This window comes from Scyliorhinus torazame, chromosome 8, assembly GCF_047496885.1.
Source record: "Scyliorhinus torazame isolate Kashiwa2021f chromosome 8, sScyTor2.1, whole genome shotgun sequence".
In the NCBI taxonomy this organism is placed as follows: domain Eukaryota; kingdom Metazoa; phylum Chordata; class Chondrichthyes; order Carcharhiniformes; family Scyliorhinidae; genus Scyliorhinus; species Scyliorhinus torazame.
Window position 1 is genome coordinate 2328193 of NC_092714.1, and position 15011 is coordinate 2343203.

General features: G+C 50.6%; 1 protein-coding gene and 1 long non-coding RNA gene across 5 annotated transcripts in view; one reads left to right on the forward strand and one right to left on the reverse strand.

Moving 5' to 3' along the window:
• LOC140427624 (homeobox protein PKNOX1-like) overlaps positions 1-15011 on the reverse strand; it is a 404309-nt gene that overhangs the window by 62568 nt on the left and 326730 nt on the right. For all 4 annotated transcript variants that reach the window (XM_072513041.1, XM_072513042.1, XM_072513044.1 and 1 more), the window contains one exon: positions 8848-8924. In XM_072513041.1, the coding sequence (XP_072369142.1) occupies positions 8848-8924 (77 nt within the window). The remainder of the gene's footprint in view (positions 1-8847; positions 8925-15011) is intronic.
• LOC140427626 (uncharacterized) overlaps positions 1-15011 on the forward strand; it is a 63579-nt gene that overhangs the window by 24940 nt on the left and 23628 nt on the right. The gene's annotated exons all lie outside the window — the stretch shown is intronic.

Genomic DNA, 15011 nt, shown 5'->3' on the forward strand with positions numbered 1-15011 from the left:
CGCTGACTGTGAGGACACCGTTCGCAGACTGCTTCACTGTGACACTGACTGTGAGGACAACGTTCCCAGACTGCTTCACTGTGACACTGACTGTGAGGACAACGTTCCCAGACTGCTTCACTGTGACGCTGACTGTGAGGACACCGTTCCCAGACTGCTTCACTGTGACGCTGACTGTGAGGACACCGTTCCCAGACTGTTTCACTGTGATGCTGACTGTGAGGACACCGTTCCCAGACTGCTTCACTGTGACACTGACTGCGAGGAAGCCGCTCCCAGACTGCTTCACTGTGACACTGACTGTGAGGACACCGTTCCCAGACTGCTTCACTGTGTCACTGACTGTGAGGACACCGTTCCCAGACTGCTTCACTGTGACACTGACTGCGAGGACACCGTTCCCAGACTCCTTCACTGTGACACTGACTGTGAGGACACCGTTCCCAGACTGCTTCACTGTGACGCTGACTGCGAGGACACCGTTCCCAGACTGCTTCACTGTGACACTGACTGTGAGGACACCGTTCCCAGACTGCTTCACTGTGACGCTGACTGCGAGGACACCGTTCCCAGACTGCTTCACTGTGACACTGACTGTGAGGACACCGTTCCCAGACTGCTTCACTGTGACACTGACTGGGAGGACACCATTCCCAGACTGCTTCACTGTGTCACTGACTGTGAGGACACCGTTCCCAGACTGCTTCACTGTGACACTGACTGTGAGGACACCGTTCCCAGACTGCTTCACTGTGACGCTGGCTGTGAGGACACCGTTCCCAGGCTGCTTTTTTTTTTAAATTAAAAAATATATACTTTATTCATGAAATTTATCATAAGCATTACAGAGCATTTCGAATTGTCTTGACTGTACATTGCCGTCAGAGCTACACATTGCCTTGACTTTCTTCCATTCAATTTTGATATTATTATACACATATCACTCTTTACATTACAATTCCTTCTTAAATATTTACATTGTCATGTTTGTTTTATACATTGGAGTGTTGGTGGCCCAGACCGAGGGAGGTTTACACTGTTACCCGCCCCTCGATGTACATTTGCTGGAAAGACCTTACACAGTGGTCTTTCCCCATTGCGCCTTGGCGGCAGCTGCCCCAAGCTTGAGTGCGTCCCTCAGCACGTAGTCCTGGACCTTGGAATGTGCCAGTCTGCAACACTCGGTCGAGGACAATTCTTTGCACCGGAAGATCAGCAAGTTCCGGGCAGACCAAAGAGCGTCTTTCACCGAGTTGATGACCTTCCAGCAGCAGTTGATATTTGTCTCGGTGTGTGTCCCTGGAAACAGTCCGTAGAGCAGAGTCCTGTGTCACAGAGCTGCTCGGGATGAACCTTGACAAATACCACTGCATCTCTCTCCAGACCTTCTTTGCAAAGGCACATTCCACAAGGAGGTGGGTGACCGTCTCATTTCCCCCACACCCACTCCGAGGGCAGCGTGCATTGGTGCAGAGCCTTCGGGTGTGCATGAAGAATCTGACAGGGAGGGCCCTTCTCACCACCAGCCAAGCTAGGTCTTGGTGCTTGTTTGAAAGTTCTGGTGATGAGGCGCTCTGCCAGATGACTCTGGCAGTCTGCTCAGGGAACCATTCAACATCCTCCACGGTCTCCTTTTCCCTGAGGGCCTCGAGGACATTACGTGTTGACCACTGCTTCATTGCCTTGTGGTCAAAGGTGTTTTTCTTCAAAAACTTTTCCACGAAGGACAGGTGGTACGGTACGGTCCAACTACTTGGAGCGTTCCGCGGCAATGAGGCCAGGCGCAACCTTCGTAACACCGGGGACAGGTAGAACCTCAGTATGTAGTGACACTTGGTGTTTGCATACCGGGGGTCCACACACAGCTTGATGCAGCTGGACACAAAGGTGGCCAACAGGATGAGGGAGGCGTTGGGTACATTCCGCCCTCCCTTCTCCAGAGGTTTGTACATGGTGTCCCTTCGGACACGGTCCATCTTGGATCTCCAGATGAATTTGAATATGGCTCGGGTGACTGCTGCGGCGTAGGGTCGGGTTATGGGCCAGACCTTCGCCACGTGCAGTAGCACCGAGAGTACCTCACACCTGATGACCAGGGTTTTGCCCGCAATGGAAATGGAGCGTTGCTCCCACCAGCCCAGTTTCTGCCTTGCCTTTGCTATGCGCTCCTCCCAGGTTTTGGTGCACGCCCCAGCAGCTCCGAACCATATCCCCAGCACCTTCAGGTAATCTGACCTGACAGTGAAGGGGACAAAGGACCGGTCGGCCCAGTTCCCAAAGAACATGGCCTCGCTCTTGCCGCGGTTTACCTTGGCTCCCGAGGCCAGTTCAAACTGGTCGCAGGTGGTCAAGAGCCTGCGTACAGACGCGGGATCCGGGCAGAAGACGGCGACGTCGTCCATGTACAGGGAGGCCTTGACTTGCACGCCTCCGCTGCCTGGGATCGTCACTCCTCTTATACCCGGATCCCTCCTGATGGACTCGGCAAAGGGTTCTATGCAGCACACAAAAAGGGCAGAGGAGAGAGGGCAGCCCTGCCTGACTCCAGATTTGATCTGGAACTTTTCTGATTCCCACCCATTGATTGAGACTGCGCTATAGATGTTTGTGTAGAGCAGTTTGATCCAATTGCGAATTCCCTCCCCAAACTCCATTTTGGAGAGCACATCCATCACGTAGGTGTGCGATATTCTGTCAAAAGCCTTCTCCTGGTCAAGGCTGATGAGGCAAGTGTCCACCCTCCTGTCCTGCACGTAGGCGATCGTATCCCTGAGTAGCGCGAGGCTATCAGAGATCTTCCTGCCGGGTACAGCACAGGTCTGGTCAGGGTGGATCACCGACTCCAGAGCAGACCTAACCCGATTGGCAATGACCTTGGCTAGAATTTTGTAATCCACATTCAACAGTGAAATGGGTCGCCAATTTCGAATTTCTTCCCTTTCCCCCTTCTGCTTGTAGATGAGGGTGATGATGCCTTTCCTCATGGACTCTGACATGCTGCCTTCCAGAAGCATACTCTCGTACACTTCTAGCAGGTCTGGGCCCATCCAGTCCCACAGAGCCGAGTACAACTCAACCGGTAAGCCGTCGCTTCCAGGAGTTTTACTCGTCTCGAAGGACTTGGCGGCCTTTGTCAGCTCGTCCAGAGTTAGTGGTTTGTCCAGGTTTTCCAGCTCGCTGTCGCCTATGACCTCCGTGATAGTCGACAGGAAGGTCTGGGAAACAGTGCTATCTGTTAGGGGCAGCACGGTAGCCTTGTGGATAGCACAATTGCTTCACAGCTCCAGGGTCCCAGGTTCGATTCCCGGCTTGGGTCACTGTCTGTGCGGAGTCTGCACATCCTCCCCGTGTGTGCGTGGGTTTCCTCCGGGTGCTCCGGTTTCCCCCCACAGTCCAAAGATGTGCAGGTTAGGTGGATTGGCCATGGTAAATTGCCCTTAGTGTCCAAAATTGCCCTTAGTGGGGTTACTGGGTTATGGGGATGGGGTGGTGGTGTTGACCTTGGGTAGGGTGCTCTTTCCAAGAGCCGGTGCAGACTCGATGGGCCGAATGGCCTCCTTCTGCGCTGTACATTCTGTGATTCTGTGATTGCACTGTTGGCTTCAGGTCATACAGTCCGGCATAAAAGGATTGGCTGATCCTCAGGATGTCAGACTGCGATGACTTTACAGAGCCATCTTCTTCCTTCAGGCTGCTGATCATAGAGGTCTCTCTGTGCACCTTTTGGAAGAAGAAGCGTGAGCACTTTTCGTCCTGCTCCACGGAGCGGACTCTGGAACGGAAGATAACCTTGGAGGCCTCCGAGGTGTAGAGCGAGGCTTGCTGGCTCTTCACCTCTTGGAGATCCTCCTTGACATCCACCCCCATCGACTGCTGCTGGAGCAAATTCTGCATATTTTTCTGGAGCCTGGACATGACCCCTCGTCTCTCTCTCACCTTTTGAACGCCCTTGAGGATGAAAAACCTCTTGATATTCCCCTTGATTGCTTCCCACCAGAGATGTGGGGCCTCAAAGAGGGGTTTCACGGTTCTCCAACTCTTGTAATCCCTCCTGAGTTCCTCGAGGTTCTCAGGGGTCAGCAGTTTTACATTTAGCTTCCATGTCCCCCTGCCTACCCCCTGGTTTTCCTGCAGGTGGCAGTCGGCCAGTAGGAGGCAGTGGTCAGAGAAGAACACCGGCGTTACGTCGGTGGACCTGACCGTGAAAGCTCGGGACACAAAGAAGAAGTCTATCCTGGAGCGGACGGACCCGTCTGGCCGTGACCATGTGTATCTACGCTGCACTCCGTCTGCAGGGTTGCTGCAGACGTCGAGCAGCTTGGCGTCTTCTACCGTTTCCATCAGGAGTCTGGACGTAGCGTCTAGTTTGCTGTCGGCTCTGCCGGATCGTCCAGCCGCATCGATGATGCAGTTGAAGTCACCACCCAGGATGACCGGCTTGGAGGTGGCCAACAGCAGTGGGAGTTGCTGAAGGACTGCCAGCCGCTCACTTTTTACGTCCGGGGCGTACACATTAATAAGTCTGAGAGGGGTGTTTTTGTATTTGACGTCTGCTACGAGGAGGCGCCCGCCCACCACCTCCTTAACGTCGGAGATGGTGAAGTTGCCTCCCCGCAGCAGAATACCCAGGCCGGAGGAGCGGCAGTCGTTTCCTCCTGACCAGATGGATGGCCCGTGGGACCACCAGCTCGACCAGCGCCTGTAGTTGCTGAGGCGCGGAATTCCGCACTCCTGCAGGAACAGTAGGTCGGCTTTCACATTTGCTAAATAGTTGAGTGTGGTTACACACCGCGAAGTATCTTTGATGCTTCGCACATTTATGGATGCAATTTTTAAACCCATTGTAAAAAGGTAGATTTACCAGTCTCAAGAGTCCAGAGTCTATACAGTTGGGTGTTCCAGCTGTTGAATGTTCCCCAGTGTGCCGGTGGTGCTCGCAAACCTTAGCACAGTTGTAGGGCTGAGTAAACTGTTCTGGTCCGCACTGGCCCCGTGATCTTGATGCAGATGCATTGGGGGAGGGGGGGGGCGTGGTGTAGCCCTGGCGTCCGTCGTGGCAGTCAGTAGGTGTTGGGGTTGCAGGCCGGTCTTCGCCTGGGTTGTTGCTGCTTGTTACTTTCGGGGGTTGGTCTGTGACCTTGTTTTCGATGTCCGGCGTTTGGTGGCCGTTGGTCATATTGCTGTTCCCATGAGCCAGAGGTTGATTGTCTCGGCGGGTTTTATTTCCTTCCCGGTCTGTGGTCTGGTGGGGTTGTGCCTCCCGTTCCACATTGGTGCTTTGCCTCTTTATTTGAGGCCGATTCGTGTCTTGTTTTCCCTCATCGGAGGAGGTGTCGGCGCTAAGTCCGCTGGCTGAAAGGTGTCGCTTTTTGCCGCTCCCCATCGGGGGGTTCTTCAGTTTGTTTTTTTGTTTTCTCTTTCGTTTGTCCCTGTTCACTGTTTCCCAGGACTCTTTATTCTTTGTCCCATCCTCTTCCTCTTCCATGGGAGTGTTCCTCGTCAGATGGGGCTGGGGCTGGGTTGTCAGGGCGTGCTGGGGCCTCCTCTTTTTGTTGGGGGCCCTTCTGTTGCTTTTCCGCATTCTGTGCCGTGGTGTCTTTTTCGGTGGAGGGTGTATGAACCTCCTCTCTGGTCGCCTTTTTAACTCCGCCGCTGATGATCTGTGCATATGTCGCCCCGCGTTTCGGGCAGGCCCTGTAAAGATGGCCGGCCTCCCCACACAGGTTGCAGCACTTGTCTTCTTTGCAGTCCTTAGTCGTGTGTCCCTCCTGCGTGTAGTTTTTGCAGAAGGTCACACTGCAGTTTGCGGCAACATGCCCCGTTTTGCCACAGGTATGGCATACTCGTGGCTGTCCCACGTAGTAGAGGTAGCCACGATTTCCTCCAATGGCGAAACTGGAGGGGGGGATGCAGGATGGTTCCGTTGCTGTCTGTTTTCAGAGTCACCTTGATCTGGTGCTCACTTGTCCAGCTCAGCGTACCTGGCGAGGAACGTGAGCACATCAGACACGGGGGGTACGTGGGGGTTGTACGTGTGCAGTGTTACAACCCGGTTTTGCTGCGACGGTAGCGTAAACAGAGGCTCCGCAATCAGGATCGACAGGGGACTCTGGTTACCTTTTTCCTTGAAGACGTTCAAGAATTTGATGCACGCTGCCACGCTCTTGAAGGTGACATCAAAATACCCATTGTTGTGGAATTTTTGCAAGCAGAAGATATCTGTTGCTTCAAACCCACAACACTCGAGCAGCACCCGCTTCACGAAGAATTTCCGGTCCACAGGTGACTCCCCTTCCGCTTTCTTCACTGTGACTCGGACAGTGTTTCGCACTCCCCAGTCTGGTGGTCGGGATGCAGCTGCAGCCATAGCTCGTACGTTGGGTCTGAATTGTATCGGCGTTAGGCCTAAACCAGAGGTTTAGGCCAGCATGTAGATCCACCAATAGCAGCCGGGCTCCAAACGTTTCCTCTTTGACGACTTCAATCCCTCCGAGTTCTCCAATCCACGATCGACATCGAAATCCTCAGCTTCCCTCGATCAAATGAGACTACACTTGATCTTAGCCAAAAGGCCGAGAAGACTGCTTCACTGTGACGCTGACTGCGAGGACACTGTTCCCAGACTGCTTCACTGTGACACTGACTGTGAGGACACCGTTCCCAGACTGCTTCACTGTGACACTGACTGCGAGGACACCGTTCCCAGACTGCTTCACTGTGACACTGACTGCGAGGACACCATTCCCAGACTGCTTCACTGTGACGCTGACTGCGAGGACACCGTTCCCAGACTGCTTCACTGTGACACTGACTGCGAGGACACCGTTCCCAGACTGCTTCACTGTGACGCTGACTGCGAGGACACCGTTCCCAGACTGCTTCACTGTGACTCTGACTGCGAGGACACCATTCCCAGACTGCTTCACTGTGACACTGACTGTGCGGAGACCGTTCCCAGATTGCTTCACTGTGACGCTGACTGCTAGGACACCGTTCCCAGACTGCTTCACTGTGACACTGACTGTGCGGAGACCGTTCCCAGATTGCTTCACTGTGACGCTGACTGCTAGGACACCGTTCCCAGACTGCTTCACTGTGACACTGACTGTGCGGAGACCGTTCCCAGATTGCTTCACTGTGACACTGACTGCGAGGACACCGTTCCCAGACTGCTTCACTGTGATGCTGACTGTGAGGACACCGTTCACAGACTGCTTCACTGTGACACTGACTGCGAGGACACCGTTCCCAGACTGCTTCACTGTGTCACTGACTGTGAGGACAACGTTCCCAGACTGCTTCACTGTGACGCTGACTGCGAGGACACTGTTCCCAGACTGCTTCACTGTGACTCTGACTGTGAGGACACCGTTCCCAGACTGCTTCATTGTGAAGCTGACTGCGAGGACACCGTTCCCAGACTGCTTCATTGTGAAGCTGACTGCGAGGACACTGTTCCCAGACTGCTTCACTGTGACGCTGACTGTGAGGACACCATTCCCAGACTGCTTCATTGTGAAGCTGACTGCGAGGACACCGTTCCCAGACTGCTTCACTGTGACGCTGACTGTGAGGACACCGTTCGCAGACTGCTTCACTGTGACGCTGACTGTGAGGACACCGTTCCCAGACTGCTTCACTGTGACGCTGACTGCGAGGACACCATTCCCAGACTGCTTCACTGTGACACTGACTGTGAGGACACCGTTCCCAGACTGCTTCACTGTGACGCTGACCGTGAGGACACCGTTCCCAGACTGCTTCACTGTGACACTGACTGCGAGGACACCGTTCCCAGACTGCTTCACTGTGACGCTGACTGTGAGGACACCGTTCCCAGACTGCTTCATTGTGACGCTGACTGTGAGGACACCGTTCCCAGACTGCTTCATTGTGAAGCTGACTGCGAGGACACCGTTCCCAGACTGCTTCACTGTGACAGTAACTGCTTCATTGTGAAGCTGACTGTGAGGACACCGTTCCCAGACTGCTTCACTGTGACGCTGATTGTGTCTGGTGACAAAAAGTCAAAGCGTGACTTTTTAAAAGCTCCCAATCTCCTGCTTTCCTGCTTCATAGAAATGCTGCTTTCCCCCAACATCCTGCCCTCCACCCCATCCCCAGCAACCAGTCCTGCTCTCCACACTACCTCCGGTACACCGCCCTGCCCCCCCCCCCATCCTGTAAAAAAATTTTTTTTTTTAGAAAGTTAGAGTACCCAATTATTTTTTTCCAATTAAGGGACAATTTAGTGCGGCCAATCCACCTAACCAGCACGTCTTTGGGTTGTGGGGGTGAAACCCACGCAGACACGGGGAGAATGTGCAAACTCCACACAGACAGTGACCCAGAGCCGGGATCAAACACAGATCTTCTGCGATGTGAGGTAGATGTGCTAACTACTGCACCACCGTGCCACCCACCTCCCCGCCATCCTGCCCCAGTCCCCCCTCCACCGCAACTCTTGCTCTGCCCTGTTTCCCCCACCCGCCCGTCACACTGCACTGCCCCAACCCCCAGCACTGCCCCTGGCAAACTGCACTACTCCACCTCGCCAACACCACTGTCCCACCTCCCTACACGGCATATCAACCAGAAACCTTCCTTCAACCACCCGCTCCTCCTTTTCTGGCATGACTCCCCCACTATCTCAGATCAGCTGGCTGCCTCCTGAGGGGCTTCCAAACTGAGACGGTCACTCCTGGGTGTGATGCCCCCGTTCTCGGGTGCGGCATTCGTTAATTGATCTCTGCTTGCAAAGGTTTGTAAACAAGGATCTGGAAGTGTACATTTTTAATTAATGTCTACACAGCGGAGCTCAGAGAAGTGAAGATAATGATCACTCACCAGTTGTTGACCTGGAGGAGGGTAAGATTAGTTTGACCTGCTATTTGCCTTTTCTCATCTTCTGTAGGGTAAGGATGCTGGGGACAGGAAAGAGCTGTTGAGTTAGGGGCAGCTTTTCTACAGGCCACAGACACAACAAATATGTTTCAGTAACAACAGCAAAATTCCACAAAAAAAACCTGGTTTTCAATTCAACCATCTAGAGTCTCGTTAAAATTATCTTTTACAAATATTACTATCTTGACTCAGAACCTTAAACCCTGACACTCCCTCTTCAAAAGACATATTCATCTGTACGATTGAATAACCGCAACGCACAAAGCAAGACAATTTATACACAACAACAACAATACCTTGCATCTATAAAACAATGGCTGCATAGAAGGAAGCCATTCAACATGTTGTGAATCACACTTACCTACTCATCTCAGTCCTGGTAATCGAAGAGGGGTCAGAAGAAACCCCGGTGATTGAGGATGGTTCAAAGTATTGATAATCAAAGAGGATTCAGAGGAAGCCGCGGTAATTGAAGAGGGTTCAGAAGAAACCCCAGTGATTGAAGAGGGTTCAGAAGAAACCCCAGTAATCGAAGAGGGTTCGGAAGAAACCCCAGTGATTGAAGAGGGTCCAAATGAAGCCCTGGTAATCAAAGAGAGTTCAGGGAAGCTCTGAAAATCGTAGAAGGCAGCAAAAGGTTGGTACACCATGTTGAGGACGGTCAGGGAAAAGGTATCCCATTGCAACATTGGTATTCTGCTTGGTGTGGCTGAAAAACTAGTTGTGCTTGTGACTTTGTGCGTGAGCCCAGGGGAACGGAATCTCAGGAGACAAAACTGAAAGTTTGTGAAGAGGGCATTGTTGATGCCATCCGAGTTGGAAAGGCATCTGGAGAAAATTCAAAGGTGTGATCTTCGGAGTTGAAGACTGGAATTCCTTGTAAGAGATGTAGAGTAAGAAGTCTTACAACACCAGGTGAACATATAGATAGACAAAATCAAAGGTGGAAGACGATCTTGCATCTTTGACTTTGTCTATATATATGTTTCTGGAACATACCTCTTCATTCACCTGAGGAAGGAGCAGTGCTCCGAAAGCTAGTGATTTGAAACAAACCTGTTGGACTTCAACCTGGTGTTGTAAGACTTCGTACTGTGCTCACCCCAGTCCAACGCCGGCATCTCCACATGGTGAGAGATGAACAGAGTTTCAGTGAGATTGGTTGACTCTCAGTGATTACTGATGCCTGGGTGTGTTTTAAGAAATCCGTGACCTCAATCTTAATCACATCTACCATTTAGTGTATTGTGTGATGTGTTCAACCACAGTTTGCCTGTTAATTCACACCTGACTCATATTAACCTTGAATGTTGGAGTATAAGATAGGTATTGTAAATTGTTTCATCTCTTTAACCTTGCACGGTAAACTTTATTTTTGTTTGTTCAAAACCTTTGGAATTGTGTGGCTTATTCTCTTAGCAAGTGTCAAACTTTGTCTACTTCTAAACAAAATGATTGGTCCCTAACCAAATCTTACTGAACATTCAGGGTCTGGTTAAGGGTCATAACAAGCCCACTGAGTCCAAGCAAGCTCTCTCTCTCGCTCTCTCTCTCTCGCGCAATCTGGCCAGTCCCATTCGCCTGCTCTATCCTTGTAGTCCTGCAACTTTACTTCTCAAGGGCCTGCCTATTTTCTTTTGAAATTATTGATTGTCTCAGCTTCCACCAATCTCGTGGGCAGCAAGTTCCAGGTCATTACCACTCGCTGGGTAATTCCTCACATATCCCTCTGCATCTCTTGCCCAGAATCTTAAATCTGTTTCCCCTTGTCCCTACATATAATGGGAAAAGCTTTTGTAAGTCTTTAGAACTCTCTTAGAATCATAGAATTTACAGTTCAGAAGGAGTCCATTCGGTCAATCGGGTTTGCACCGGCTCTTGGAAAGAGCACCCTACACCCTATCCCGCGCCTCTACCCTCCCTATCCCAATACCCAGTAACCCCACCTAACCTTTTTGGACACTAAGGGCAATTTATCATGGCCAATCCATCTAACCTGCACATCTTTGGACCGTGGGAGGAAACCGGAGCACCCGGAGGAAACCCACGCAGACACGGGGAGAACGTGCAGACTCCACACAGACAGTGACCCAAGCCGGGAATTGAACCTGGGACCCTGGAGCTGTGAAGTAACAGTGCTAACCACTGTGCTACCATGCTGCCTTAAAAAGCAGAGTTTTTGAATATTGTTAAGGCAGAACTAGATAGATTGCTGATTAAGGGAGTGAAGGCAGGGCCGTTGGTTAGCAATTCTGCCTCATGGTGCCAAGGACCTGGGTTCGGTACAGGCCACGGGTCATTGTCCATGTGGGGTTTACACATTCTCCCCGTGTCTGCATGGGTCTCACCTCCACATCCCAAACCTGAGCAGGGTAGGTGGATTGGTCACGCTAAATTGCCCCTCAATTGGAAAAAAAAGAATTTGGTACTTCAAAATTTAAGAAAAAAAACAAGGGGTTGAAAGGTTATGGGGGGTCGGCAGCTATGGAGGGTTGAGGTTACAATTAGATTAGCCATGGTCTTGGTGAATAGAAGAACAGGTTTGGTTGGCCAAGTGGCCATTCCTGCTCCTAATTCCTATGTTGCTATGATCTAATAATAATATTTATTGTCACAAGTTGGCTTACATTATCACTGCAGTGAAGTTACTGCTCTCTACCCCTTCCCACTTCCACTCCCTTCTCTCCCATTTCCACCTTTCACTCTCTCTCGCCCTCCTTTCTCTGCCACTCCCTCCCTTCTCTGCCTGCTCCTCCCTCTCACTCACTTGCCCCCCCCCCCTCTCTCTCCTTCTCCTTTCTTTTTCTTCTCTTCTTCATCCTCTCTCTCAACATTCCCTCTCCTCTCTCTCTACCCCTTCCCCTCCCTATCCCCACTGCCTCATTCTCTCCCGTACTCCCTCACCAACATTCAATGTGGTCAAGGCTGATCGTGCAAATTCAGTATCCCACTCCCGCTTTCTCTCCGTACCCCTCGATCCCTTTAGCCCCAAGGGCCACGTCCAGCTGCCTCTTGAACATATCCAACGTACTGACCCCAACAGCTTTCTGTGGTAGAGAATTCCACAAGTTCACAGCTCTCTGAGAGAAGAAGTTCTTCCTCATCTCAGTCCTGAATGGCTGACCATTTATTCCTAGGCTGTGACTCCTAGTTCTGGACATCCCAAACATGGGGAACATACTTCCTGTATCTAGCCTGTCCAGTCCATCCGGATTTCATATGTTTCTATGAGATCCCCTCTCATTCTTCTAAACTCCAGTCAGTACGAGCCCAGTCCATCCAGTCTTTCTTCATATGTCAGTCCTGCCATCCCGGGAATTAGTCTGGTGAACCTTCGCTGGACACCCTCAATAGCAAGAATGTCCTTCCCCAAACTAGGAGACCAAAACTGCCACGATATGCAAGGTGTGGCCTCACCAAGGCCCCGTATAACTGCAGCAAGACATCCCTCCTCCTATACTCAAACCCTCTCACTATGAAGGCCAGCGTGCCATTAGCTTCCCTCACCGCCTGCTGTACCCGAATGCCAACCTTCAGCGACTGTTCCACCATCACACCCACGTCTCGTTACACTTCCCCTTTTTATAAACTGCCACCATTCAGATAATCTGCCTTCCTGTTATTTCCACCAAACTGGATAACCTCACATTTACCCACATTATATTGCATTTGCCAAGTATTTGCCCACTCAGCCAGCCTGCCCAAGTCGCCCTGCAGCCTCTTTGCATTCTCCTCACAGCACGCACTGCCACCCAGCTTAGTGTCGTCTGCAAATTTGGAGATATTGCAATTCCATCGTCCAAATCATTAATGTATATTGTGAAGAGCTGGGCCCCCAGCACTGAACCCTGCGGTACTCCACTAGTCACTGTCAACCACTCTGAAAAGGACCCGTTTATTCCCACTCTTTGCTTCCTGTCTGCCAACCAGTTCTCTATCCTTGCCAATACATTTCCCCAATACGATGAGCTTTAATTTTGCTCACTAAACTCTTGTGTGGGACCTTGTCAAAAGTTATTTGAAAGTCCAGATACACAACATCCACTGGTTCACCCTTGTCCACTCTACTGGTCATATCCTCAAACAACTCCAGAAGATTTGTCAAGCATGATTTCCATTCAATGAATCCATGCTGACTTGGACCAATCCGGTCCCCACTTTCCAAATGTTCAGTTAGTTCATCCTTAATAATTGACTCCAGCATTTTCACCACCACCAATGTCAGGCTAACGGGTCTATAATTCCCTGTTTTCCCACTCGCTTCTTTTGAAAAAGTGGGGTTACGTTAGCTACCCTCCAATCCGTTTGAACTCTTCCAGAGTCTATAGAAATTTGGAAAATGATCACCCTATGCATCCACTATTTCTCGGGCCACTTCCTTAAGTACTCTGGGATGCAGAACACCAGGCCCTGGGGATTTAATCCCATCAATTTCCCCAACACAATTTCCTGAATAATAAAGATTTCCTTCAGTTCCTCCTTCATGCTAGACCCTCTGTCCCCTAGTATTTCCGGAAGGTTATTTGTGCCCTTAGTGCAGACAGAGCCAAAGTATTTGTTCAACTGGTCTGCCATCTCTTTGTCGCCCATCATGAATTCTCCTGATTCTAACTGTACGGGTCCTACATTTGTCTTCACCAGTCTTTTTCTCTTCACATATCTATAGAAGCTTTTGCAGTCAGTTTTTATGTTTTCTGCAAGCTTACCCTCCTTTCTATTTTCTCCTTCTGAATTAAACCCTTTGTCCTCCTCTGCTGAATTTTAAATTTCTCCCAGGCCTCGGGCTTGCTGCTCTTTCTGGCCAATTTATTTGCCTCCTCTTTGGGTTTAACACTCTCCCTGATTTCCCTGTTAGCCACGGTTCAGCCACCTTCCCCGTCTTACTCTGGAGTCAATTAGTGTTCTTTAAATTTCTGCCATTGCCTATCCACCGTCAACCCCTTAAGTGTCCTTTGTCAGCTTATTCTAGCCAATGCAAATCTTATACCATCAAAGTTAGCTTCCTTTAACTTCAGGACCCTGGTCTCAGACTTAACTGTGTCAGTCTCTATCTTAATAAAGAATTCTACCATATTATGCTCACTCCCCTAAAGTATCTTGCACAACAATGTTACTAATGAATCCTCACTCATTGCACAGTACCTAGTCTACGATGGCCTGCTCTCCAGTTGGTTCCTCAACATATTGGTCGAGAAAACCATCCCTTATACATTTCAGAAAATCCTCCTCCATCGCACTGCTACCAGTTTGATTAGCCCAATCAATATGCAGATTGAAGTCGTCCTTAATAACTGCTGTACCCTTACTGCGCGCATCTCTAATTTCCTGTTTGATGCCACCCCCAACCTCACAACTACTGTTTGGTGGTCTGTACACAACTCTCATTAACGTTTTTGCCCTTTGGTGTTCCAGAGCTTCACCCATACAAATTCCACATCGTCCAGGCTGTCCCCTCATTAAGTCAGATCGTGGCTGATTTGCCACCTAATATGCCTTCTATCCGTTAATCTCTTTGGAGAACAAAAATCTGTCAATTGCATCCTTAAAATGAACAATTAATCTGGCATCAGGTGCCATTTGTGAAGAGAGAACAGAATGCTCTGTATCCCGAGGGTTGCCAATTAGTTTCTCCCAATCTTTTTTTAAAATTAATTTACGGGATGTGGGTGTCGCTGGTTAGGCCAGCATTTATTGCCCGTCTCTAGTTGCCCTTCAGAAGGTGGTGGTGAGCTGCCTTCTTGAACCGCTGCAGTCCCTGAGGCGTAGGTACACCCACTGTGCTGTTAGGGAGGGAGTTCCAGGATTTTGTCCCAGCGACAGTGAAGGAACGGCGATATATTTCCAAGTCAGGGTGGTGAGTGACTTGGAGGGGAACCTCCAGGTGGTGGGGTTCCCAGGTATCTGCTGCTCTTGTCCTTCTAGATGGGAGTGGTCGTGGATTTGGAAGCCTTGGTGAGTTACTGCAGTGCATCTTGTAGATGGTGCACACGGCTGCCACTGTTTGTCAGTGGTGGAAGGTTTGAATGTTTGTGGAAGGAGGAGCAATCAAGTGGGCTGCTTCGTCCTGGATGGTGTCGAGCTTCTTGGGTATTGTTGGAGCTGCGCTC